Here is a 27,385-nt window from a genome sequence, read left to right as displayed (position 1 = left end):
TAGGCAGGAATGGAGCCTGCCTAGACCTTTCACTCCTCCTTTACACCACTGAGATAGTACCCCAAGGCCAGACCAAATCCTGGCACTCAGTATTTGAATCCAGGTCTCCTACATGGAGGAGAAGGGACAATGTCCCCCGACACTGAACCACGAGTATTTGACAGTTGCTTTTGTGGCATCTCTTAAGTGCCTTTCCGGAAGCTGAATATGCCGATCAGCTTCTCCTCATATGACTTGCTTTCCAAGTCCTTTATCATCTTTATCACCTGCCTCTGCACCCTTCCTGACTTCTCCATGTCCTTTTTAAAATGTGGAGCTCAAAACTGCACACAATACTGCACACAATACTCTAGATGAGGTATTGTGCTGTGTAGAGAGGCACGATAATCTTCCTTATTTTGCCCCAAATGCTTATATTGATACATCCCAAAATGGTGTTTGCCTTTTGTGCAGCTGCTGCAGACACATATCGAGTCTGTGATCTACCAAGATTCCCAGATCCTTCTCTGTGGTGTTGCCATCCAGCCAGGTATCACCCATTTTGTATTTGTGTTTTTGATTATTCCTCCCAAAGTGTAGCACTTTGCATTTGTCAGCACCAAACTTCATCCTGTTAGCTCCAGTCCAGCTTTCCAATCTGTCAAAATCCTTCTGAATTATGCTCCCATCTTCTAATGTGTTCACGATCCTTCCCAGTTTTGTGTCATCTGCAAATCTGTTCAAGACACTCTCTATGCCAGCATCCAAGTCATTAATAAACACGTTGAACATCACCGGGCTCAGGACAGACCCCTGTGGGATTCCTCGCAACCTTCTGCCACTCTGACATGGATCCATTAATAATTACTCTTTGTTTGTGGCTATGGTGCCAATTGTCTACCCACCTTAGAGTAGTTTTGTTCAGGCCACATTTCTCCAATTTGTTTTTTGGACCTTGTTACAAGCCTTGCTGAAATCCAGATACATGATATTCACTGCAGTCTCTCCATCCACCCAAGCAGTTGCTTTGTCAAAGGAGATCAGGTTTCCTTGACATGATTTGTTCTCAGTGAATCCATGATGGCTGCTTCCAATCAGCTTTTCCTCCTCCAGATGCTTGCAAATGTTGCTTCCTTAGGATAAACTCCAATAACTTCCTAGGCACTGAGGTGATGCTAACCAGTCTGTAGTTGCCCAGATCCTCCTTTTTGCCTTTTTTAAAGAGAAGCACTATGTTGGCTCTTTTCCAGTCCTCTGATACCTGCCCCATCTCCCACAACTTCATAAAGATCAAGGGCTCCATGATCCCTTCTACCAGTTCCTTCTGTACCCTGGGATGAAGTTCATCAGGCCCTCCTGACTTTAATTCATTTAGCCTGATCAAAAGGTCTCTGACCAGCTCTCTTGTTATCTCCTCTCTCAGCTTGTCCCTTTCCTTATCCAAATAATCCTTATTGAGTGCCTGGCTGCAGCTCGAATTTTTTTTGAAGACCAAGGTAATGTAGCTGTTGAATAGCTCTGCTGTCTTTGCATCTTCTGTTAAGAATTCTCCTGGGCTAGTTAAGAGTGGACCTACAGCTTCCTTGGTCCTTCGTTTCTGGCCAACATACTTACACAACCTCTTCTTGTTGTCCTTAACTTCCTTCACCAGGTGCAACTCATTCTTTATCTTTGCTTTCCTGATTTTTTTCCTGAAGGTTGTTGCAATTTCCTGGTATATCTCCTTGGTGACCTCCCCATTTTCCCATTGCCTGTACGATTTCCTTTTACATGTGAGGCATTTTAGAAGCTCCTTGTGCAGTCACAATGGTCACTTGATGTTCTTTTTGTTCCTCCATTGTGTCAGGACAGTTTTTGTCCTTCCAACACCGAGCCCTTTAGAAGCTTTGGCAGTCTGTCTATGATGTCCTAAGTTCCAGCGCCAGACAGACAGCACACTTCTCAGGACCCTGAATCCAAATGACAAATTGGTGCCTCTGTCCTCCACAGAAGGGAGTCACTAACCACCACCACTCTTCTTTTCCTTCTTGTGCACTAGTCCTAGAGCCCCTGTCCTGTACTGCTCTCCAGACTGCTGCCTCCTCTGCCTCATTCCTGCAGAAGTCCTCTCCTTTTTCTCATCCTTAGCATTTCCACTGCAGAGATGCTTGAAAGTGGTTGCTGACTTCAATCTGCTGCTCTTCAATCCTGGGGGCCTCCTTCTTTGAGTAGTCACACGCTGCCACTTTTCCTCATGACCCTTTGGCCTCTCCAGTACCCACCTCTCATAACTCCTGACCAAGTAATCTTCTGGGTCCTGGATGTAATGTGGCATGGATACCTGTTCTTCCAGTCTGTTCGCTGGGGGCTGCTATTTTACATGGCTGTTTAGCTTAGTTTTACCCCTCAATTATATAAACCATCCCTGCCCAGAGCAAGCCCTGCTAGTCAGTCACTCCAGAAGGGATAAGAAAAGAAAAGAACAAGAGAGAGAAAGGAGAGAGAGAGAGAAAAGCAAACACACACCATAGGGAAAAAGGAAAAAGAATACCCCAAACACACACACCAGGCATTAGGCAAACACTTTAGCACCAGTCAGTCACCCTAAGGCACTAACACAGACTCTTCAAGGCAGTCCCACACCTGAACTGCTTATCCCAGAGTAACTGTTCTTTGTTTGCTGCTCAGCTAACTCATCGCCCCGGGGTCAATAGGGCCGGCTCAGCCACCCCATGGTTAATCCATCCGAATCTTTCTCCTTAGGTCAAATGGGCCAACTCGAGCTGTCTTTGCCACCTCAGGGCCAATCAAGCTGACTTGGGCACCCCAGGGTCCATCAGGCCGAGTCAGTCACCCTGGGGTTCAATAAGAGTTACTCAGCCACCCAGGAGTCAATCTGATAGACTCAAGTCATCTCAGGGTCAATTTGGGTGACTTGGCTACCCCAGGGGTCAATAGGGCCAGGTTGCTTGACTTGGTCACCCTGGAGTTAGTTCAACCAGGCTAGCCAACCCAGGGTTAAGCAGGTTCGGTCCGACTTGGCCTACCTAGGGTCAGTCTGGCTGATGGCCACCTCAGGTCAGCTGGGCTGACTCGACCATCTCAGGATCAATCAGGGTTACTTGGCCACCCAGGGGTCAGACTGTCAGATTCGGCCATTTCAGGGTCAGTCTAGCAGGTGCACCTATCCTGGGATCAGTCAGGCTGAATCACTGAGTTGAGTCAGCGATGCCAAGGTCAATTAGGCAGAGAGCTGCCAAATTGGCCACCTCTGTTCCCTTGTGCTGAATCAGCTGCCTTGCAGTTAATCGGGCCATCCCAAAGGTCAGTCTGGCTGACCCATCCAGCGCAGGGTCAATCAGGCTAATTCAGCTGAAGGTTGTAGCACGAGTGGGAGCCGGCTTCAGGCACTCCAGGATGGGACTGGTGCTATAACCAGAGCAGGGCTCTGGGAACAGGGCTGGGACTTGAGCTGGATCTGAAATGGCTGCAGGCTTTAGGCACTCCAGGAACAGGACTGGAGCGGGCAGGGGGATCATCATGCCCACCTTCACCTTGCCAGAGGGGTAGATCTGGGGCAGGGATTAAATAGGTGCCAGCACTGGTGGCAAGACCACACAAATTTCCCAGGGCTGCCATCAGAGCATGGGGCAGAGGTGACTCTGGCTTGTAGGTGGTCTGAAAGGATGAGCAGGTGTTATAAGCAGCAGCCTGGGCCCTCGGCGTCTCACTCTTGCTGACGGGTCTTCATCGGAGCTGAAGCTGCAGTGCTTTGTGCTTGTGTTAAAGCAGCTCTGCAGGCAGCCAAAGCCTGTGGGGCACTGCAGTGGCTGAGGAGCCCATCACGGGGAATGGTGCCTGCCCTGCAGCAGACACTGACACTCTCGGGGTAGTGGAGGCCATGCAAGATGCAATGGATAGAGTTGTGGACAGTGGCTGAGACCACCAGGGGAGGTGGTGAGACCACCAGGTGAGACAATGGTTAGGCCATGTGAGGCTAGTGGTTAGACCACCAGGGGAGGTCCGGAGATCAGGGCAGAGTCTGAAACACAGGCCCAATCCAGGATTAGGAAGCAGATACCAAGGTCCCAGATCCAGGGGAAATCCAGGGGCAAGGTCCAAATCGCAAGCGGAGAGGAAGGTCAGGAGTCAGAGGCCAAATTACTGAATCGAGGAAAGAGAAAGGGGAGCAGGGGGAGGTGGAACAACCCCCCAAATCATCCTCTTTACCCCCAGGTTTGCCCCTGCCACATGGATCATTGCTCTGCTGCTGTAGTCACCCCCCAATCATCCCCTCTGTCTCCCATCGGTCCCCAGATTGCCCTCTGCCCCGAATTGGCCCCTCCATCCACAAATCGCCCCTTGCCACTCAGATCACTGCTCTTCCCCCTCCCCATCACCCCCTCTACCCTCCCTGAATCACCCTCTCAATCGGCCCCATCTGATATCAGGAAAAACTCCTTCACCATTGAAATAGAGAGGCAGTGGGATAGCTGCCTAGGGAAGCTGTGGATTCTCCATCGCTGGAGATGTTCAGGAAGAAGTTGGACACACTGGTCAGGGAAGATCTAGGCTTAGCAATGCCTATGTTTTCTTGTGGGTATTTCCCATGCTTCTGGGCTTTGCTGCCAGGAGGGAATTTCTCTCCCCCACTCCTGCCCTCATTGCCACTGAATGTTTCAGGGTGTTTTTAAAGCTTCCTCAGAGGCCTCTGGAGGTCCCGTAGCCTGACTTCTCCATGAGTCTATGGTTGACTAGGCATGGGGGACCTATCTGAGTGTGGATCACACTAGGTCAGGGTTTAACAGAGAGGAAACCAAGGTCAAAGTGACGTCTCAGCCTTTGTCCAAAAGAGTAAGCTAAGAGTCAAGATGAGGTAATGGTCATGGCAAGCAGTAGATCCAGACTGGGAGGTCCAAGAAAGGAACTGGAGCAAGCAAGAGGAGGCAGGAGGGTACAAGCCAGAGGTTCAGATCATGGAGTCACAAGTCAGAGATTCAGAGCAGGCCAGAGATGCAGCAAGACAATCTGTTGCTCACACAGCTTCCTGCTGTCTAGTCTTATCTAAGGCAATGTGAGTAAGGTCTTGGCCCTTCTCACACTGATTCCCTGATGTCTTCTAACTGGGGCACGGGACTGGATCTGCCCTGGCTGGGCCTCAGCTCCTTACCCTGTTTTTCCAACGTAAATGCATTTCTAACTACCCTTTGCTTGCAGCTATTGAGACAGTGGTCTATCCACTTTGCAGTAGTTTTGTCTAGCCCTTATCTTCAATTAGCTTATGAGAAGGCCATGGGAGACTTTGCCAAGCCTTACTGAAGTTCAAGTACACTATCTCCACTCCCTTCATTCACCCAGCTAGCTACATCGTTAGTGAAGGAGATGAAGTCTGTCTGGCACGATTTCTCCTCAGCACATCCATGCTGGCTGCTTGCAATCAGCATTTCCTCCTTGAGATGCTTACGAAGGGACTCCTGTATAATTTGCTCCTGTAAATTTCTGGGTATTAAAAACTGACTGGTCTCTCAATCCCCACATCCTCCTTTTTTTCTTTTTCTTTTTTCTTTTCCTTTTTTTAAAGAGGGGCACTAAGATGACTCTTTTCCAGTCTTCTGGTACCTCATCTGTCTCCCACTTCTTGGTCAAAAGAATTACCAAAGTCTCTTAGATCTCTTCTGCCAGTCCTGTCAGTCCCCTGGGAGGAAGTTCATCTGGCCGTGTTGACTTCAGCTCGTTCAAACACACCCTGAATTCACTCAGGGGTGAAGAGCAATGTAAAGTGGGATGCCTAAATCAAGGGTGTCAAATTCATGCTGCCACGAATGCTGGATATGAGACTCAGGGTTGGTCTGTGGGTTGGATCAGGCCCCATGTGCTGGATCCAGCCTGCAGGGCTGGGCTGGTGCAGGTGCCACATTAGTATGTGCCCCAAACTGATTGCATGCTGTATGCAGCCTGCACCAGATGGGCTCTGTGGGCTGCACGCAGCGTGTGGGGCTGGGGCCAGCGTGTGCTACACGCAGCAGGGAGCACTGTGGGCCAAAAGATAGGACTGCATGGGCCATATCCAGTCCATGGGCTGTACCTTTGACACCCCTGCTCTCAATCTTCACACCCATGCGTGCAGCCCCACACACACACACACACACACACACACACACACACACACACACACACACACACACACACACACACACACACAGAGTTGCCTTATGCTCCTGGCAAACACAGCCCTACTCAGAAACCCATGCCCCGGCCACATCAGCTTCTGCCCAAAGCCCAGCAATTCTCAACCAGGTGCCACAGCACCCCGGGGTGCCTTGGACCCTTTCAAGGTGGCCACACAATGGTAGCATTGCTCGGTGTGCAAACATGATTCACAAGATAAAGACGGGGTCGATTTGCACCTTACAGACTAACCATGGTGTGTGTAGCACCATGCTCAGCTGAATGAAATGGCATTATCTATCTATCTATCTATCTATCTATCTATCTATCTATCTATCTATCTATCTATCTATCTATCTATCCCTAAACAAGACTTTCATTTATCCCTCTATCTATCCATCCATCTACTCTTTCTTTCTTTCCTTCCCATCCCCAAGCTACCCTTCTATCTGTCCATCCATTCATCCCCACACAGCGCTTCTTTGTATCGACCATCCCCACACTGAAGTATCTATCTATCTATCTATCTATCTATCTATCTATCTATCTATCTATCTATCTATCTATCTATCTATCTATCCTTCCCATCCCCAAGCTACCCTTCTATCTGTCCATCCATTCATCCCCACACAGCGCTTCTTTGTATCTACCATCCCCACACTGAAGTATCTATCTATCTATCTATCTATCTATCTATCTATCTATCTATCTATCTATCTATCTATCTATCTATCTATCTATCTATCTATCTATCTATCTATCTATCTATCTATCTATCTCATCCATCCGTTCCCACAGACCTGCTTTCCATCTAGCCCTCCCTGCCCTGCAGCCGTCCGTGTGTGCCCGCGTGCCCATGCCGGCGCAGCCCGGGCGGCCGCGCCCCTTCGCCGCTCCGGCAGAGGCGCGGCGCCGAGACGGGCCGGCGCGGCCCGCGGGCCCGTGTCCCGCCTTTGTCTGGAGGCGGCCGCGTCCCGGCGCCGCCTCCCCGCGGCCCCCGGCCCGGCCCCGGCAGCAGAGCCCGCGGAGCGCGGCCGCGCCATGGTGGGTACCGCCGCCCCCTCCCCGGCATCCCCGCCGCAGCGCGCGGTGCCCCGGCGGGTGCCCGGGCTGGCGGCGGCCCGCCGCTGGGTGCCGGCCAGGGGCGGAAAGAATGAGCTCAGCGCCCTTAATGGCTCGCAGCTGGCGCGGCCGCCAGGCCAGCCCCGCTCCCAGCCCGCTGTCAGCAAGGGGCTGCGCTCGCCCCCCTCCCGGCCGTGCCCGCCGGCCGCCCTCCCCCGGGGGACCCCCGCTCCTACAGGCGGGGTGCAGCAGCACTGCCCCAGCGCCCGCCGCTTGAGGGGCTGGTCCTGGGTGCTCTGCCCGCCCTGGAGCTGGCCTAGGGGCACAGGCAGGAGGGAGAGGCTGGGTGGGTGGAAGCCAGGCGTGCCCCGTGACCTGCGCCCACCCGGCAGGAATCGGAGCCGGTGGAGGACTGCGTGCAAAACACGCTCTCGGCCCTGTACCCACCCTTCACCGCCACGGCGCCCACGCTGCTGGGCCAGGTCTTCGACGTGGTGGAGAAAACCTACCGCGAGGATGCCCTGCGCTACACCCTCGAGTTCCTCGTGCCTGCCAAGCATATCCTGGCCCGCATCCAGCAGGAGGCTTGCGTGAGTCTGGCTGTCTGTCTCTGTCTGTCGGGGAGCCGTCCCTGCTGCAGGCCTGACCTGACCTCCTGATGGAGGGGCAGGTGGGGGCAAAGCAGGGCTGGCCAGCTGAGGGGTGGCTCTCGTCGCCGGGAAGCAGGTCATAGGGGAGAGCATAGTCTGGGCAGAGTAAGCCGGCCGATTATGCCTATGTTTTACTGCGGGTATTTCCCGGGCTTTCCTGGTTGCCCTCTTCCCCCTTTCTGTTGCATGTGTCTGGGCATTTTCGAGCCTTCCTCAGAGGCATTAGGTGCTGGCTGCAGCCAAGGCGGGGGACTATGGCTGGGCTGTGCCAATGCTCAGCAGGGGCCAGAGGTTCCTGGCTGCAGTTTGCCCCTCTGCTCAGGATCAGACCGATTCCCACATTTGGGGTCAGGAAGGAATATTATCCCATGGTCAGATTGGTATGGACTTGTGCCGGGGAGAGGGTTGCCTTCCCCCATAGCTGGGGATGTGGCCTCTGCCTGGGATTTCTCGAGCATATATTAACAGCGTTTGCAGCAGCTGGGGTTTGGCTGCTGTGGTCCCCCTGCTTTTCCCCGTGGCAGGTTAGGGTTTGATGTCTGGTGTTGTGCCAGGGTCGGTGGTTGTTTTACAAAGAGGTTAGATGATGGATGGGTCTGGGCTGGTTTGGATAGGGAAGAGCCTGCCTCAGGCAGGGGGGTTGGACTACATGAGCTCTGGAAATCCCTTCCAGCCCCGCTTTTGTAGGATTTAATATTCTGTGGTGTGGGGGTGGGCAGCGGGTGCAGAGGGGTGGCAGTGGGCAGAAGCCTAGTGAAGGGGCAAGTGAAGGGGCAAGGCTGTCTGACTGGGCAGCAGCCTGGTGTACGGAGAAGGACTGCAATGGGGAGGGGTTCAGAAGCAGGGTCACGTGGCGGTGTGTTGGGGTCTCTCATGCCCCTCCAGCCCCGTCCCTTTTTCTCCCCCTGTCAGTCCCAGTACAGCGGGTTCGTGTTTTGCCACGAGGGCTGGCCGCTCTGCCTGCACGAGAAGATCGTGGTCCAGCTCAGCTCCCTGCCTTGGCAGCAGCTCCGGCCCGGTGACTTCTACTTGCAGGTGGTGCCTTACCTGGCCCGGGCGCCCTGCCTGGTGCTGAAGTGCCTGGCGCCAGATGGACACAGCATCCAGGAGCTGCCAGTGCCTCCCGAGGCCTACCCATTTCTCTTCACTGCCGAGTGGCTCAATGGCATCAATAAGGACCGGCGCGCGGGGCGTCTGGAACGCTGTCTGCTGGCAGCTGAGGAGCGCGTGCTGCGCCTGCCCTGGACTGAGCTCATCTGTCCACAGTTTGTGCATGAAGGGGGCTTTATGGTGGGCAGGCGATGCCCACCAGGCACCAGCCCTGAGGGGCTGGGGGCACGGAGTCCAGGAGATGGGCACCACTCCAGTGGGGAAAGCCGGGAGGTAGAGGGGGGCGGCCCAGAGGGGGAGTACGTGCAGCTCCTGGAGATCAGCCCCCCCCGGCCCAATGCCCCCCTGGCCTTTGTGCCCCCTGATTCCCAGAGCCGCACCCTGCCTGCTCGCAAGGGCCACAACAAGGGCCGCAACCGGCGCCACCGGGCCTGGCTGCACCCCAAGCCAGGGCGTGAGGAGACCCTGCCCAGGAACCGGACCCGCAGAACTTGGGAAGGGGCACATCTGGGAGGTGGCCAAGGCCAGGGGAGGGTGTTCCCCCAGGATTGGGACATGTCACGGCTGCCCAGAGCTAGGGCAGGGCAGAGATGCAGCCAAGGGGATGGCGAGGACCAGGGGGCAGATGTGCCCTTTGCTGTGGACACACAGAAATCAGGCAAGGAGGGATGTTTGCCCAGAGAGGGGCAGCCAGTGGGAGACCCCGGTGAAGGGTGTTTGCCCGGGAAGGAAATATGGGAAGGAGGTCCTGGAGAGGGAGAGCAGGGAGGAGACCCCAGGGAGGGCTGTGTACCCAGAGAGGAGAAGCAGGGAGGGGACTCCAGAGAGGAGCATTTCCCCAGGCAGGAGAGTGTGCCAAGGGAGACAGAGAGACAAGGAGAAGCCAGGGAGGGGCAGAGAGAAGGGGACTGTGCAGACAGGCAGCTGAGGAGGGGTCTGGTGGAAGGGCAGCAGGCAGTAGACCCAGGGGAGAGGCAATCTGGAGGGGTCCTGAGGGAGGCACAGCAGGGAGAGGACCCTGGTGGGACAGCCACCTCCCTCCAGCCTAATGCTGTCGGAGCACCAGCCAAGGCCAAGCCACCAGACTTGAGCGAGGGGCTGGGGCCAGCTGGACCCCCTTGCCCTGGGCAGAGGGAACAGAGCCCCCCGAGTGGCTTCGGAGGGGTGGCTCCTGACACAGAGACAGCACCAGCCAGGGCTCACCTGCAGGCAGGGGGTGACAGAAGCTGCCCCCCAGCCCCAGCAACACCACATCGGGCCCCCAGGGGCAATCGCCGGAGGAAGAAGTGGGGTGGGAGAGGCTGCTCCACTGCTGGAGGCAGGAAGGAGTCTGTGCCCGCAAGGGAGCTGGCCGTCCCTGCCAGCAATGGGCAGGGGTGCATTCCCCAGGGGTCTGAATTGCCTAGCACTGCTGCCAAAGTAAAAAGCCAGGTGCCGTGTGGGACTGGGAAAGAGAGTGTCCCCACTGACACTGGGGTCCCAAACACCCTTGCCATGGGAGAAGAGGGCATCCCTGAGAGCCAGGAGGAGGGGGCTGGCACTGACGTCCCAAGGCACGAGGCTGGCACGATGGTCAAAACTGGGGAGTCCACCCAGCAGGACGGAGTTGTCCCTGGAGAGGCGGATATCCCCACCCCCCTTGCAATACCCAGCACCGAGGGTATGGGAGGTGAGGGTGCCCCTGCCAGTCCAGGGCATGCGGCCTCCCAAGCCAACACGGAGGAAAAGACCATGGCCACGGTCCCCAGCCCACAGACCAGCGCGGGGGAAAAGCTCATCACCGGATCCCTGAAGCAGATGGAGCCTGTTGTGGCTGGAGAAGTCTCAGCAGAGAATGCCCATCCCCCTGAGGGAGCAACAGAGCCCAGCTGCCCCCCTGGCTCCCTGCCCTCCACCTCAGCTGTCCTTGGGCAAGATGTGGACTGGGACCTCCTGCGCTCTGGCATCTTCCAGCTGACAGGTGAGAGCCGAGGGCTGGCACGTGGAACAGACTGTCTGGCACACCAGCGCCTTCTGTTCCCGGGCTTAGGGTCTAGTGCCTGCCAGCCTACAGGCATTGCCCTACCAAAGAAGCAGGCTTCCCAGGGCATGAGCAGGCTATATAACCTGACAGCCCAGCTCTGGGACAACAGCAGCAGTCTCAGCTGCATGGCCACATGGGGCACAAGCTGCCTCCACCCCCATATCCTAGGGCAGTCCTCAAACTGTCCCAGGCTCAAAGGTGAGCACCCTATTAAATAGGTACTTTGCGTCGGTCTTTCATCAGCCCCATGGGACGCCCATGCCCGCTACAGGGCCGGGAAGTCCGGGGGAGGGTGATCCCCTGCCCTTCATTAATGCTGACTTGGTGAAGGAACATCTTGAGAAGCTGGATACCTTCAAGTCAGCCGGCCCTGACAATCTTCACCCCAGGGTACTCAAGGAGCTGGCGAGCATCATAGCCCAGCCCCTGGCACGGATCTTTGAAAACTCTTGGCGCTCTGGTGTAGTGCCCGAAGACTGGAAGAAGGCCAACGTGGTGCCTATCTTCAAGAAAGGGAGGAAAGTGGATCCGGCTAACTATAGGCCCATCAGCCTGACTTCTATCCCGGGGAAGATCTTAGAAAAGTTTATTAAAGAGGCCATCCTTAATGGACTGGCCGACGCCAACATCTTAAGGGATAGCCAGCACGGGTTTGTTGCGGGTAGGTCTCGCTTGACCAATCTCATTTCCTTCTACGACCAGGTGACACATCACCTGGACAAGGGAGAATAGATTGATGTCATATATCTTGACTTCAAAAAAGCCTTCGATCTGGTGTCCCATGATCATCTCTTGGAGAAACTGGCCAATTGTCGCCTTGGGTCCCCCACGATCCACTGGCTGGAAAATTGGCTCCGGGGTCGGACCCAGAGGGTAGTAATTGATGGAAGTCACTCATCATGGTGTCCTGTGACCAGTGGGGTCCCCCAGGGCTCTGTCCTTGGACCCATACTGTTCAACATCTTCATTAATGATGTGGACACTGGAGTCAGAAGCGGACTGGCCAAGTTCGCCGATGACACCAAACTTTGGGGCAAAGCATCCACACCAGAAGACAGGCGGGTGATCCAGGCTGACCTGGACAGGCTCAGCAAGTGGGCGGACGAGAATCTGATGGTGTTCAACGCCGATAAATGCAAGGTTCTCCACCTTGGGAAAAAAACCCGCAGCATCCTTATAGGCTCGGCAGTGCTATGTTGGCTAGCACTATGGAAGAAAGAGACTTGGGGGTCATCATTGACCACAAGATGAACATGAGCCTGCAATGCGATGCTGCGGCTAGTAAAGCGACCAAAACACTGGCTTGCATCCATAGATGCTTCTCAAGCAAATCCCGGGACGTCATTCTCCCCCTGTACTCGGCCTTAGTGAGGCCGCAGCTGGAGTACTGTGTCCAGTTTTGGGCTCCACAATTCAAAAAGGATGTGGAGAAGCTTGAGAGAGTGCAGAGAAGAGCCACGCGCATGATCAGGGGTCAGGGAAGCAGACCCTACAATGACAGGCTGAGAGCCCTGGGGCTCTTTAGCCTGGAAAAGCGCAGGCTCAGGGGTGATCTGATGGCCACCTACAAGTTTATCAGGGGTGACCACCAGTATCTGGGGGAACGTTTGTTCACCAGAGCGCCCCAAGGGATGACGAGGTCGAATGGTCACAAACTACTACAAGATCGTTTCAGGCTGGACATAAGGAAGAATTTCTTTACTGTCCGAGCCCCCAAGGTCTGGAACAGCCTGCCGCCGGAGGTTGTTCAAGCGCCTTCATTGAACACCTTCAAGATGAAACTGGATGCTTATCTTGCTGGGATCCTATGACCCCAGCTGACGTCCTGCCCTTTGGGCGGGGGGCTGGACTCGATGATCTTCCGAGGTTCCTTCCAGCCCTAATGTCTATGAAATCTATGAAAGGAGAGGGCTGGGGAATGGGGCATGGTGCCAAAAGTGGAGGCCTTGCTTGTGCTATGTAGGACCACAGACAAGGGTTTAGCAGCATGATAGCAGCCTCCCAGAGATCACCATCCATCTCCATGTGCTGGGGGCTGCCATGGGTCCAGCCAGTGCCCCGGGCTGCCCTCACCCTAGATTTGGCTCCGCAGGAGGCATGGACCGGGCCGGAAGGGCTGTGCTGGCCGTCACCCCGCCACCCCCAGGGGATCCAGCCCAAGCCCTGTCCCAAGAGGAGTTCATCAAGGCCCTGAGATACCTGCACTCGCTGCTCAGGTAATGCCAGCAACAGAGGAGGGGCAGGAACAGGGCAGAGTCCTCCGTTCCCGAGGCTGCCCCACATCCAGTGTGCGTCCCTGTGCACCCCAACAGCTCTTTCTCATCTCTTCCCCTGTGTAAGGCCACAGCTCACCCCAGGCCCCATATACCCTGCCTTCTCCCCCTGTGTCCCTAGAGTGTGGCCCTATCCCCCAGTTGCTCTCGCAGCTCCCCCACACACCTCCACCATTCCTCCCGTTGCCCCACGTAGCCCCCAGCTCTGACATGGGCTGCTCCCCAACCCCCCTGACATCACCAGGAGCCTTCTGTGCCCCTTCCAGTCATTCCCCCCCACCTCCCCCACTGCTGCTCTCTGGGTCCCCGTGGGAGCTGCCACCTCTTAACTCCTCGCTGTCTTCTGCCTCGCAGGAAAGAACAGCAGGAGCTGGGGTTGACGGTGCTGCTGGACCTGCGGCAGGGGGGGCTCTTGTCCCCCCACTCCCCTGCGCTACTGGCAGCCCTGCAGGAGCTGCAGGTACCGCCCCTTGCACCCCCACTGCACGATCAGGCCTGCTGCCTGCCCCCACCCTGCACAGCCCCGCTGCCTGCCTGGGCCCTGCTGCCTGCCCCATAACCCCTCACAACCCTGCTCCCCACGCCTGCTCCTCTGCCCATTGCCTGCTGCTTCCTCGCTGCCTGCCCCGTGCCTTTTACAGCCTCCACCCCGGTCCCCCTGCTCAGCTCCCACCCCCAAACCACCTTTCCCATTCCTTGTACAGCCTCCCGCCCTGCTTTTCCTCTGGGCCTGCTCCCTGCTGCCCTTCTTGGTAGTTGGGGGTGCCAACCTCCCTCCTCCTTGCCCCGCAGGAGGTGTCCCCAGCGCTCGTGAACCGCCTGCTGGTGCTGGCCCCGCCGGGGGACCCTGGGAAGCTGGCACTCACTCAGGTATGGGATTGGCAGTAGGGGCAGTGCCTGGGTAGCAGTGAGGTTGCAGGGGGTGGCCGCAAGGGACTCCTGTTCAGGAGGATGGTGGGTTATTGGGGTTTCTGTGAGCAGAGGGACAGCAGCAAAGGGTCCCTGACAAGGGTTTCCTTTGCAGGAGGCGGGCAGGCATGGGGGGGCATGGAGGAGGCAGCAGGGAGGTCCCTGATGGAGGTGGGGGCACTTCCCAGGTGCCAGGGAGATGCTAGGGTTGAGGGAAGGATCCTTTCCATCGTGACAGCTGTTCCATCCTCCAGGAGATGCTTGTGCTCTCTGTCGCCGACCTGCCCCGCTTCGTGGAGCCCCAGCACCTGCAGCAGTGTTTGGGGGGCAGCCTGCAGCACTCGCAGGCCCAGTGGGTGGCATCGTGCCAGGTGAGAAATGGGAGTGCCGTCACCCCCAGCCAGAGCTGCTCTGTGCCTCTCACCCCAGCCTCTGGAGACACACTGGGGTGGGCAGGAGTGGCCCCCTCTCAGAGGCCCCCATGCCCCACAGCCTCAAATCATACCCCGTGTCCCAGAACCCAGGAAATCCAGTAGCTCCCCCCATGGTGCCCAAACCCCTGATGCTCAGGGTCTGTATTCCCAGCTCCTGGCACAGCCTATCAGCATCCCTCAGTGCCCTGCCGAAAGTTTGTACTTCATCACCCTCCCTGGTGCTCTGCCTCTACTGCTGAGCCTTTCCCTTGCTGCCAGGCCTTGACACCTCAAGCCCTCCTCACTGCAGCACCATCTTCCCCTGTGCCTGGTGTGCTTCTCCCTGCAGGCGCTGGAACAGCTGTGCAGACTCTGCCGGGGCGTGCTATGCTCGGTGCAGGCAGCCAGCGTCGAGGTGGAGGAAGGGTCAGGAGCAGAGAAGAGCAATGAGGTATATGACCCTGCACCACGTCCCCTGGACTCTGCTGCTCTGGCTCCTGGCAGTGCAAGGCCAGTTCACCCCCAGCTGAATGTGTGGTGTGTTTGCACTGGCATGCATGCAGCAGCAGCATACTGGAGCAGAGCATTGGCACGTGAGTGCTTCGTGCCGTGCCCCGCTGAGCAGGCTGTGTCGGCAGCATTGCCTCATGGTGTTGTCCTGCACTGTACTGCTGTTTCAGGATGCTGGGCTCACCCTCATCCTGCTCCAGGCTGGGCCAGCGGGCTAGGAGGTCACTACGATGCCTCGTGGCATGGCGTGCTGTACCACTTACTGTGCTGTGTTCCCAGGAGCTGACTGCTCAAATTGCCAGGCACCAGGACACCATGCGCAAGCTGTTGTCGGATGCACGCTTGCTGGAGCTGCAGAGCGAGGGAGGAGCCCTGCTAGCCCGGCTGTGTCCCTGGGAAGCCCTCAGGTGAGACCACCCTGTGCTCTGGCATGGGGTGTGGAGTGGCTGAGCCGAGTTGACAGCATGCTGTAGGGACTGATGTGCTCCCTTCTGCCCACAGCGGCCTGGCTGAGACGGCTTCCAGCCTCTACCAGGAGGTGGACAACGCCATCCACAGGCTGGTGCAGCTCAGCAATCGGCGCCTAGGGGAACTGGAGCAGCTGCGCCAGCACCAGGAGATCGGACAGGTCATTGCTTCCTGCCACCACCCGCTGCGCGCCTCCCACCCATGCCCCACCCACCTTCCTGGCCCAGGCCCCCGTGCCCACTGGTGCACGGGTGTGGGTGTGCGATGCACGGGCATGTGAGCCACCTGCCCTGCCTCCACTTGCATTGCCCGGCTCCTGTGCCAAGCTCCCACCCGCCCTTCAGCTTCCACACCCTCTTGGCCCCTGTGCCAATCTCCTGCTCACATTATGCCCTATCCTTTTGCCAATCTCCTGCCTATGCCCAGCCCCCACCCATCTCTGGGAGCCCCGGAGGGGCATCCCCACCCATCTCAGCGGGGTGCTCAGTGCCAGAGGCAGCGGTCCATGAGCACTTGGGTACAGGAGACAGCCCCGCTTGGCCTCACTCCTTCCTTCCCAGGAGTGGTTGGTCCAGGGCTGGGAGTCTGTGTGTGTGTGGTGGGTGATGATGCCCTAGCAGCCTTGTGTCCCTCAGACCTATGTCCCTTTCCTCCTCTGAGCCTGTCTCCTGCTCTCCCGGCAGGCCCAGGATGGGAGCCTGGAAGATGAGCAGTGCCTGGCCGCTCCTGAGGACGATGAGGGGCCAAAGGCTGTGTATGGGGCGCTCAGCCAGCACCATCAGCCCCCCGCTGACGCCTCAGGCAGCGTCTGCCAGGAGATGCAGGCGCTGGCCCTGCAAAACCCCCGGGCCGCGCAGGAGTGGGGGCGCTGCCGAGCCCGCTGCCAGGAGCTGGGCTGCCTGCTGCAGAGGAGGATGCGGGCAGCCCTGCAGCCTGCCTCGCCACCCCGCCGCCGGGCCGGCAGCACCAGTGCCTCCTGCTCACCCCAGCACCCGCTGCGAGGCCTGGGCACTGGGTTGGGCTCCTCCCGCAGCATGAGCTGCGTACTGCCCCCACCCAGCAGCCCCTTGCCCAGTCTGCAAGTGGCACCCTCCTGCCAGTCGCTGGGACCTGCCAGAGAGCTGGAAGAAGACAGCGGGAAGGAGCGGGGCCCCAGCCCCACAGATGCAACCCCCAGCTCCTTCTTCCAAGCCCCCACCCTGCCAGCAGGCAGCTCCCCTCCTGTGGGCACACCACCCCTCTGCCGGCCCTCCTCCAGGGGACCCCCTGCTACTCAGAGGGCACTGAGCGAGCCGGGTCCCGGCAGCCCCCGCCCTGGCGTCCACATCCGAGGCCTGGAGGTGAGCAGCCGGGAGGTGGTGGACAGGACCTGCTCTCCCCGGGAGCATGTCATGCTGGGCCGCACTGGCGCCCAGAGAGCCGAGGCACCCTGGGGAGGCACACCCAGCACCGAGAGGAAGCGTCGCCTGGGGTGAGTCTTGGGACCATCAATGCCTGAAGGGGCTGGAAGGGCCGGGCAGCTTGCACTCTTGAGGGCAGTGGGTGGCATAGGAAAGCACTGCCATGGGCTCCCGCTTTGTGGCTCACTCCTGCTCCAGCTGTAAAAACATAGGTGGTATGGCTGGCCATGGCACGTTCTTGGCCCTGCCATGGAGGAGAGAGGGCACAGCTTCCTCGCCATGCCTAGCTTGGAGCAGACATGGGCTGAGCAGCATGCACAAGAGAGCAGTAGGCAGCCAGAATGGGGCAAACAGGGAAAGAATGAGTCAGGGCTGGACAGCCTATGAGGACTCATCTCCTGGCACCCTCTGTATAAGCAAGTCTTGGCCCTTCACACACCCTAACCATGTCTTCCCCCTGCTGTGCCCAGTGCCCCCACCACTATTAAACAGGGGTCCCCAGTATGTACCATCTTTTTCCAGCATGCACTGGATTCTCTGCAGTGTGCCAGGTTGTAGAATCCTAGAAAATGAGGGTTGGAAGGGACCTCAGGAGGTCACATCTAGTGCAACCCCCTGCTCAAAGCAGGACCAGCCCCAACTATCTTATCCCAGCCAAGGCTTTGTCCAGCCAGGTCTTAAAAACTTCCAAGGATGGAGTTTCCACAACCTCTCTGGTTAACCTGTTCCAGTGTTTTATTACCCTCCTAGTGAGAAAGTTCATCCTAACATCTAACTTAAACTTCCGTGGCTGCAACCTAAGACCACTGCTCCTTGTTCTCTCATCTGCCACCACTGAGAACAGTCCAGCTCCATCCTCTTTGAAATTGCCCTTCAGGTAGTTGAAGGTTGCTATCAAATCTCCTCTCAGTCTTCACTTCTCCAGACTAAGCCCAGTTACCTCCTCAGAAGTCATGTGCCCCAGCACCCTAACAATTTTCCTTGCCCTCCACTGCACACTCTCCAATGTCTCCACATCCTTTCTGTAATGGGGGGCCCAAAACTGGACTCAGGACTCCAGATGTGGACTCCTTACCAGTGCCAAATAGAGGGGAAGAATCACTTCCCTCGACCTGCTGCCAGCAATCCTGCTAATGCAGCTCAGTATGCCGTTAGCCGCCTTTGCAACTCAGGCATACTATTGGCACCTGTTCAGCTCATCGCCCACTGAAATCCGCAGGTCCTTTTCTGCAGAGCTGCTGCTTAGCTAGTTGGTTCCCAGCCTGTACCGGTGCATGGGATTGTTCCATCCTAAGTGCAGGGCTTTGCACTTGTCCTTATTAAAGTCATGCCTTTCCTGATGCTCACCTGGCAGTGCCTGTGCCGGGGTGCTGCAGGGGCTCTGGCTCTTGGATGACTCCTGTCTCCTCCCCACAGCACCCAGCAACATTTGGTGGCTGAGCTGATCACACTGGAGCAGGAGTACGTGAGCTGCCTAGTAGAGCTGCTGCCTCTGGGCGTCGGACACCAGGAGCTGGCCTCGGAGCTGAGGCACGAGTGCAGCACATTGCAGGGCCTCCGGGACCGCCTGCTGGCCTTCCACCGTGCCTACTTCCTCAAGGAGCTGCAGGGCTGCACCATCCACCCCCTGCGCGTGGGCAGCTGCTTTCTGCGCTATGTGAGTGATTCCAGGACCCCCCCTAGTGACCCTCATATCCTCATGGGATGCCAGTATCCCCCCAGGGACCCTCACATACTCAAGGAGGCCCCAGAGACTCCTCCATGAGAGGGAATGTGCTATGTGGGTGCCAGGCTTGACAGCCCCAAAAGGTGGAGAGATCTTTTGGGGCCCCCCTGAGACTTCAGCAGGTCTGCAAAGGGGAGTTGCTGCCTTTGACACCTAAGTACCTGGCTCTGAATACCCCTCCCATGGGTCTGCAGCACTTCTCCAGACCGCAGACCCTTCTTTGTCACAGCTGTTTGCAGTGCTGGCTCATAGAAGGGCAGTAGTGTTGGATTGGGTTTTGTTCTAATGTGCACCCATTCTCCGTGCCAGGGGGACCAGTTCAGTCTCTATGCCCTCTATGTGAAAAGCCAGCAGAAGCTCGAGGCCATGTTCACAACTCAGCGAGTGCACAGCAAGGTAGGTTGCCAGTGCCCCATGGGCCCAATGCTGCTAGGGAACAGGCTGTCTCAGAGTCTGGGGCTCCATATGTCTTGAGGGATTAGAATAGGGGGCTGCGTGCCACGACTCCTGGGCTCTGCCCCAGTTCTGACAGGGGGCTAGGAGTCAATCCTCCTGGGTTCAACCCTGGAGATAGGAAGGTGAGCTGGGGTGCAAAGCACAGGACCCCCTGGGAGTTTGTCTGGAGGTAGCAGAGGTGGGGACAGAACAGTGGGTCACAGCCCAGCTCTGGCAGTGGTAGGTTGAGCCATGGGCATGGGATGGTGGCAAGGCTTGGGGAGTCATGTGCTCTGTTCTCTCCCCCACTTAGGGTGGGCCCGGTGGGCTGGAGGGGCTCTGGGAAGATGGGGGACTGGCGCGCTCTCTCCAGAGGCCCCTGCTCCAGCTGGAGCACTACGGACGCTTCCTGGAGGAGCTGCTGCGGGAGAGCGGTGCAGAGCAGACGCAGGAGCGCGAGGCCCTGCGGGCAGCGCAGCAGCTCCTGGAGTCCCAGGAGCAGCATGGCAGGAACCTGCTGGCCGTGGAGCAGATCCGAGGCTGTGAGGTGAGTGCGGGCAGAGGCGGCAGGTACTAACTCAGCATAGACTGCTCCAGGGAGCTATCCCAGCATGCACTGCTCCCTGGTTATCCCAGCATGCCCTGCTGCATCTGCATCCAAAGCATGGTCCAGGGGTGGTATCCCAGCATGCACTGCTGCATCTGCATCCAAAGCATGGTCTAGGGGTGCTATCCCAGCATGCACTGCTGCATCTGCATCCAAAGCATAGTCCAGGGGTGCTATCCCAGCATGCACTGCTGCATCTGCATCCAAAACATGGTCTAGGGGTGCTATCCCAGTATACCCTGCTGCATCTGCATCCAAAGCATGGTCTAGGGGTGCTATCCCAGCATGCACTGCTGCATCTGTCTCCAAAGCATGGTCCAGGGGTGCTATCCCAGCATGCACTGCTGCATCTGTATCCAAAGCATGGTCTAGGGGTGCTATCCCAGTATGTACTGCTGCATCTGCATCCAAAGCGTGGTCTAGGGGTGCTATCCCAGCATGCACTGCTGCATCTGTTTCCAAAGTGTGGTCCAGGGGTGCTATCCCAGCATGCACTGCTCCCTGGTTATCCCAGCATGCCCTGCTGCATCTGTCTCCAAAACGTGGTCCAGGGGTGCTATCGCAGCATGCACTGCTGTGTTTCCTATCTGGCAGACTATGAGGTGTATCTCCCAGCATGCTGTGAACTCTCAGCCTCTAGGGCTGGGCTGCTGCTTGGTGTCAAGCAGGTCTATGAGGTCTGGTCCTACCCTTGCAGTGTTTCTTCTTCCACCAGATGGACCTGAGGGTCCAGGGACAACTGCTGCATCGGGATGAGTTCACTGTGTTGTGTGGGCGCCGCAAGTGCCAGCGCCACATCTTCCTCTTCGAACACCTGCTGCTCTTCAGCAAACGCAAGGGTCCCGAGGCCGGCCTGGACGTCTTTGTCTACAAGCAGGCCTTCAAGGTGAGCTCTCCAGCTTGCAGGTCAGAGCCATGGATTGCACCCGATGGGGTGCTATCTCCACAGCACTCCTGGGCCATATACCAAGCCCAGCCTCTTGGTGTCCCCAGCTCTAGCATCAGCTCCATAGTGCTTCTGGGGCCTGTTCCAGTGCTAGCTTTTTTCTCCAGACAACAAGAGGAGGGTGGCTGCCATGGGTTTTAGTCATGACTTCCCCTACTCCCAAGTCAAGGGCAGAGTCTGCGTCTAAACCGACATGGCAGTTGATCTGATCCTGAGTTGCGGGGCAAGACCCTCTAGCCAGGAGCCTCCAGGTTTAAAACTCCCAGCAGGAGCACTGGCACAGCTCAGTCAAAATCCCCCAGCCCTGTTTGCAGCTGGTCTGAGAACGGCGAAAAACCCCCAAACCCTGACACATGTAGCAGCAGGAAGGGGAAAAAACCATTCTTATTGGTCCTACATGGCAGCAAGAAAAGCCCAGAAACCTGAGAAATACCTATAGTAGAGCATATGCCGATGGGATGGTTTGGATAGGGATGGCCCTGCCTCAGGCAGGGAGTTGGACTAGGTGACCTCTGGAGGTCCCCATCCAGCCCTACTTCTCTATGGGTCTATGATTGCTGACCAGTGCTTGATCAACCTCTTTTGGACCACCTTCAGTGACAGAGAGTCCACAACTTCCTTGTTCAGTCTATGCCACTGCCTCCCTGCCATAACAGTGAAGAAGTTTTTCCTAATATCCAATCTAAACCTACTTTGCTGCTGACTCCAAGCCATTGGTCTGTGTCCTATGCTCTGCAGCAAGAGAGAAAAGGTGTTCGCCCTCTTCATAGCAGCCCTTCAAGTATTTGAAGACAGCTATCATGTCCCCTCCTCAGTGCCTTTTCCAGAAGCTGAATGCCTAGCTCCTTCAGCCTTTCCTCATATGAATTGTGAGGAGAGACTGAAGTAATCCCACCAGGCTCAGTAAACTCACCTCCTGGCTGTGCTGCCCCCCCAGACGGCCGATATGGGACTGACGGAGAACATTGGGGAGAGCGGGCTGCGCTTTGAGCTGTGGTTCCGGCGCCGCAAGTCACGGGAGGCCTATACCCTTCAGGCAGCCTCGCCAGAGGTCAAGCACAAGTGGACTAGTGCTGTGGCCCAGCTACTCTGGAGGCAGGCCACACTCAGCAAGGGTAGGACTATGGACTGAAATGGGAGGGTAGGGGATGGAGCCTGTGGATGCACTGGCATGGAGGAGGGTTAGGGTTGGAGGGGGTGCAGGCCCCATCAAGATGGGATGCAGGACACATCGTGGCAGGACAGGGAGCAGCATGTGGGGAAAGTGGGGCTAGGGTGAGACAGGGAAGGGTGTGTGGTGGGGGCCTCTGTGTGATTGCCCTTCTTCTCCTCCCCAGAGCTGCGCATCCAAGAGATGGTCTCCAAGGGCATTGGCGACAAGCCTTTCCTGGACATCCAGGCTCATAGCCAGGGCCACCTGAGTGCTCTGCTCATGGGCAGAGGTGAGGGGGCTGTGGTACAAGGGGGTTGCAACTGAGGCAGGAATGTTTCATGTTTCATTACACTTAGGGTTGCAGGCACTGAAGTATCTCTGGGGATTCCCAGGGTGGAAAGTCTCTAAGGTAGGGTGGAGGTCCAGGAGTGTTCCTTTCAGGGCCGGGGTGTCAGGGTACTCTCTCAGGGGGTGGAGGGTCTCAGGGCATTTTGAAGATGGGATTCTTTTAGGTGATGGCCTTTTGAGTGTGGGTTTGCCCTGAGGAGTGTCTAGAAGTGGGAACCTTTATGTCTGTGAGGTTCTGTCAAGCAGCAATCTTTGGGAGTGGGGGGTTCAGGGGGTATGTGGGGGTCTCTCTGGGGACTCTTTTTGAAGTGAAGGCTTCTCTCAAGAGGTCTCTTTGGGGATGAAGATTTCTCAGAGGTGCCTCAAGATTGGGATGACTCCCTTGGGGTGTGTCTCAAGGAATATCTTTGAGATTTAGGGGTCTCACCAGCTGCTCTCAGCTGCCCCTCTCTCCACAGCTGCCCGCACACGTGCCTCTGTGGCTGTCTCCTCCTTTGGTGTGGCCCCATGCTCCCCGCCAGCTGCCACCTCATCCCCACGCTCAGGCCCTAGCCCCCTCAGCCTGTTCTGTGATGCCAGCCCAGTGACTTCTGCAGGGCACTCACCTGGAGGCTGCTCACTGCCTGGGCACTTGGAGGAGGAAGACTGGGAACTGGACATCAAGCATATCCCACGGGGTGAGACCATTGTGTGAAGCCTGCCAGGGCCAGAGGAGCCTTGGAAGATGTGGAGGGCTTTGGGAAGAGGGAGGACCCCTCCTTGAGGGGACTGGGCTGACATAAGGTGCTGTGGTGTTTGCTTTGTGGGCATGTGGCTGGTGTGGGCACAGGGGAGGCAGCTGGCTCATGGAGTTCTAGGCAGGGCAGAGTGTGCCATGGGAGATGCATGGCTTAGGGCATGGTAGCTCATCCAAGATATGCCTCATCAGGCAGCAGGTGGTGGGAACATATCAGAGGGTTTGGGAGTGTGTTACAGCTGAGTCCTGGAGCTCTGGGAGAGGGTAGGCACCTGGGTCCTTGGACTCTAAGGGCCAGATTGTGGGCTGTGGAGAGGCAAGCAGCCAGACTGTGGACTCAGGGGGCAGGTGGTTGCATCCCAAAGCAATCTGAGTGTCCAAGCAGCCAGGTCGCAGTGCCTGGGGGTGGGTATTCTGTCTCTTCCACATAGCCGGGTGGCTACTGTGATGCGGGCTCGTCCTGCAATGCCACATGTGCTCTTCAGCAGACACCAGCATCACAGCCCAACACTGCTCTCCCACATTTTTAACCCCTGTCTGTTGCAGTGGCTGAGATGCCCGAGAGTGGAGAAGGCACCCCAGCACAAGGGGAGCCATGCCTTGGAGGCATGGAGTTGCCAGGGGGCTCTGCCCCAGTGCAGCGTCGACCGGTAAGTATGGGGTTGGGCAATGTGAGGGCCTCTCAGGCGAATACCAGTCTGTCCACACTCTCTTCTTCTCTCCTTTCCTCTCTTCTGCTGCATTTTGTGGTGTCCAGATTTTTCCTGTTTGGAGCTCCCCACTGATGGCAGAAGAGGAGCATGGGCAGGCGCTTTCCTGTCCCTCTGTTAGATCATTTGCTTGCTTCTGTCTATGTGCTTGGCTGGCTGTCCATTGTGGCAGTCTGGCTCTCTGCCCTCACCCTGGGCTTTCCAAGAGGGGTGGGTGTCTTTCGGGAAAGCCCTGGGAAGGGGTGGATAGGACTCACAGCACCAGGGGAAGGCAGGGAGTGGCCTGGGCAGGAGCAGTCCCTTGCACTAGGGGTGTCCAGGTCATGTCACACCCCAGACAAAGCCCTCGAGGTGGATGGTGCTGGGGGACCAGGCTGCTTCACTGTGTGACTGTCTCCATACCTCCCTCATTGGCTCTGCCATCATCTCCACCATGCCTCAGCCTCCCCAACAGACCTAGGGGTTTTCCTTCCCTGCCCTCCCAGGCACCCGCTCTGGTCTCCCCTATGGGCCGCATGCTTCCCAACATGTGCCTTACCTCAGTCACAGTCCTGACTCCCATTTTCCCTGGCTCTGATATCCTCAGCCCACCAATCTCCCAGCCCCACCACTCCCGTATCCCACAACCTTCCCAACCCCACCCCATTCCTCACGGTTCTTCCTCCTGCCCTGCCATGATTCCCCTATGACCGAGCCTCCTGTCCTCTTACCCCAGCCCCAGATGTCCCCCACAGACCCTTTGCTTCCCTCCTCAGTTTCCTGGGCATTGTCACAAATGCACATCTTGTTTGTTTGTCAGAGGGACAGCTGCGCCCCCCCCGACCTGGCGACCCCGCTTTGACCCAACCAGCGGCAAGGTACAGCGGCTAGGACGCCCGCCGGCGCCCGTCCGTCTGTCTGTCTGACTGTGTGTCCGTCTGTCCCGCGCCAGCACCTGGGTGGCGCAGCCTTCCTTCTCCTTCCCTGTGAGCCTGTCTGTCTGTGTCTCCACCTGCCCCCGTGCATCCACCCCGTCCATCCACCCTGCTCCCCCCAATCCTCCAGCAAACCTCAGGCACCGTCCCATTCCCAATGCCTCTGTCTGTGCCTCTGGCACCTTCCCCCAACCCATCTGTGTCAGTCACACTCCACCTATCTGCCTATTTTCCCCTTATGTCCCCGTGTGTCCATCTATTTATCCCTCGACCATCTTCCTTGTTAGTGTGTCTGTCTCCTTTTCTTACCCCGTCTGTCTGTCCCATCCTCTCTCTCCTCTACATCCATCCATCCATCCATCCATCCATCCATCCATCCATCCATCCATCTGCCCCTCTTCCCACCTGTCCCTCTGTCATTTGTCTGTGTCCGTCTGGCCCTCTCTCCAGGCCTGGCTGTCATTCACCTCTCCCTAGTACTCACCTGCTTCTCTTCCTCCAGAGCTGGGTGAAAAGCCTGCACCGGAAGCTGTTTCTACCACGCAGCCGCACGGGACGGGACGAGAGCCCAGGGGCTGCCAGAAACCGGACGGTCTGAGAAACCTCATGCTGCAGACCTCTGGCATGGGGCTGAACATGGACACCCCAACCGCCTGCTCTACCCACACAGGGGCTCCTCACCTCTGCCTCTCCACTAAAACCATGTGTCCCTACTAAAATAAGGCCCATTTTCAGCCCTTGGCCGCTACGGCCCTCCTTTCCATTCCTCCCACCTTAACCTGTCCACAGTGGGGAGGAGGTACCAGGCCTTTTCCTGTTGTCTGATGAAGGGAAGTGCAGGAAGCATCTCCCCCTCACAAAGGGAGGACAGAGGGAGACCCATAGCATGGCCCAGGCGACAGGGAATGCCCCACGCTCAACCTATACATTGGGCTGCCCCTAGCATGGACACCTGCCAGCTCATGTGGAGACACAAACTCCCCTGAGCACTGATCCTGATCCCACCAGGTGGGATTTTCCACCCAGGGGAATCCCAGCAGAGGCCAGGCTGTGTTAGTGCCATTGCACGAGGCCTCATTCTGCAAAAAAAATCAAGTATTTCTCACCAACAGAAATACCCCGTGGGCTTCTGACATGGTGCTAAATTAGTTTGTGAAGGTGGATTCGTAATGCCCAACCCTCTACCCACCCCCACCCACTCAAGGATCCCTGCACACACCAGCTTGTGAAGGTGCCAATCCCACTCATGCTTATACAGCTCTGCTTGCGTGGATGCTGCCTGTCCTCTGCAGACAAACACCCCCTTGCCTGAATTCCAGCCTGAAGGGAGCTTCCTGTAATCTGAGTGTCATGGAAAAGTCTGTTGGGGATCAGGAACTGAATGTGAGCTCAGAAGGGCCTGCCTTATTTGCATGTTCAAAATCCCATGGAGTCCGGCACAGCCCAGCTGACCGAGGCTGTTCCTCATTCTTTATTGGCATGTCCCACTGTGCGTGAGTACAATGGGCAGTCATGCCCCATCCTTGGCCCTCTAAAAGGACGGGGAAATCAGTGCCTGGGAAGACTAGCATTAGAGTAGATTGGGTGCGTCTACGTGTTCATTAATGTGCCATAGCTACTGTGCATTAAGTTGAGTACTTGGTTAACCAGGTACGAAATAAATGTGCAGTAACTCAACACTACTGCGCAGTAATGCCAGCGCACGGTTTTTAGTGATGTTTACTGCGCAGTAGCCTAATTACACTGCACAGTAGCATATCAGCACGGGTTTTGCCCGGCACACTACTGCGCAGTAGGAGTCTTGTGTAGATGTGCCCATTGTGTCTAAAAGGGAAGGGAAACATAAGTCCTTTATGCACGCGGGTGCACGTGCACCCCCTGAGATTGACGGTGCAGCCCCTGAAAGCACTGTTGGCAGTGCCTGTGGGCAGTCACCGCTCACCCCTCTCCCCCAACACCGCCAGTGGCGTCTGCGGGCAGTCGCTGATCGCCGCTGGCTGCCGCCGATGCACCTGCAGGTGGTTGCTGACCGCTGATTGGCACTCGCCACCACCCCCTGCCGCATCCACCTGCAGGCAGTCGCCGGGGCATGCGTCGTTCATGCCTTTACTTTCCAAGCAAACTGGAGCATTACGGGAAATGTTGTGTATAGAAGGAGTGAGGTGTCGTGGGAAAGTCTGTGCCTGGCAAACTGGATAATTATGGGAAATTCTGTGCCTGGGGAACCTGCAGCATTGTAGGAAATTCGCTTCCATGAGGAACTAGGACATTGAAGGCAATTTCCTCTCTGGGAGATATGAAGCATCCTGGGAAACCCCATTCCTGGTAGACTGGAGCATCCTGGGACTAAAGCATGGGAAATTCTGTGCCTGTGGACATGAAAGCATTATGGGAACTTCCCTGAAGGGGTGGGGGGTGGCAGGGTGAGGTAGGGAATTAGCATCACGGGATATATGCCTGACAGACTGGAACACCGTGAGGACTCAGTTACGCCAACTCTCATGTTGGGGTGACACGTATACAAATATTCATGACTATATGTACAATGTATAACCTGCGGGAGAGAGAGCCAGCAGGGCATGGCTGCCATTGTGGGTGAAAGCAGGGTTGGGTTGCCAAGGTGTGGTCATATGCCAAATACAGCACCAGCCCCGAGGACACCCCCTCTTGGGGGTCTCAGAGAAGGCTGGGGTTTTGCCAAGGAGCTAGGCTCTGTATGCACTCCCACTGTTTATCCTGTGTATTAATAAAGCAGAGATACTAGCCATCAGTCCGTGTTGCAGCCCTGTGTCCCACTTCCGTAGCTGCCTGCTCCGTGCCCAGCACACCTGGCTGGTCACATCCATGGAGGTCTAGAAAAATGTCC

At 56.9% G+C, this 27,385-nt stretch overlaps 1 protein-coding gene across 2 annotated transcripts; it reads left to right on the top strand.

Annotated features, from left to right (window-relative positions):
- The first annotated feature begins 6,992 nt into the window (after window positions 1-6,992).
- On the top strand, window positions 6,993-27,289 carry ARHGEF40 (Rho guanine nucleotide exchange factor 40). Of its 2 annotated transcripts, XM_059730416.1 has the most exons (21): window positions 6,993-7,170; window positions 7,581-7,778; window positions 8,751-10,908; window positions 13,064-13,187; window positions 13,599-13,704; window positions 14,037-14,114; window positions 14,408-14,524; window positions 14,916-15,017; window positions 15,356-15,483; window positions 15,578-15,704; window positions 16,228-17,015; window positions 18,361-18,601; window positions 18,980-19,066; window positions 19,419-19,652; window positions 20,428-20,598; window positions 21,596-21,773; window positions 21,996-22,100; window positions 22,618-22,836; window positions 23,442-23,545; window positions 24,405-24,462; window positions 25,022-25,110. In XM_059730416.1, the coding sequence occupies exons 1-20, from the start codon at window positions 7,168-7,170 to the stop codon at window positions 24,444-24,446; spliced, it is 5,310 nt and encodes a 1,769-aa protein (XP_059586399.1). In that variant the 5' UTR covers window positions 6,993-7,167; the 3' UTR covers window positions 24,447-24,462; window positions 25,022-25,110. The 2 variants fall into 2 exon arrangements, with proteins under 2 accessions (XP_059586399.1, XP_059586398.1); XM_059730415.1 differs by lacking the exon at window positions 24,405-24,462 and having other exon boundaries at window positions 25,022-27,289.
- Window positions 27,290-27,385: the final 96 nt, after the last annotated feature.

The sequence above is a fragment of the Alligator mississippiensis genome, chromosome 7 (assembly GCF_030867095.1).
Source record: "Alligator mississippiensis isolate rAllMis1 chromosome 7, rAllMis1, whole genome shotgun sequence".
NCBI lineage: Eukaryota > Metazoa > Chordata > Crocodylia > Alligatoridae > Alligator > Alligator mississippiensis.
The sequence above is the reverse complement of the archived record's forward strand: the minus strand, read 5'-3'. Positions and strand labels throughout refer to the sequence as shown.

Coding starts and splice junctions, on each gene's coding strand:
- ARHGEF40 (XM_059730415.1), top strand. Junction 14,115..14,407: donor GGAAGCTGGCACTCACTCAG/GTATGGGATTGG, acceptor TCCATCCTCCAG/GAGATGCTTGTGCTCTCTGT. Junction 14,525..14,915: donor AGTGGGTGGCATCGTGCCAG/GTGAGAAATGGG, acceptor TTCTCCCTGCAG/GCGCTGGAACAGCTGTGCAG.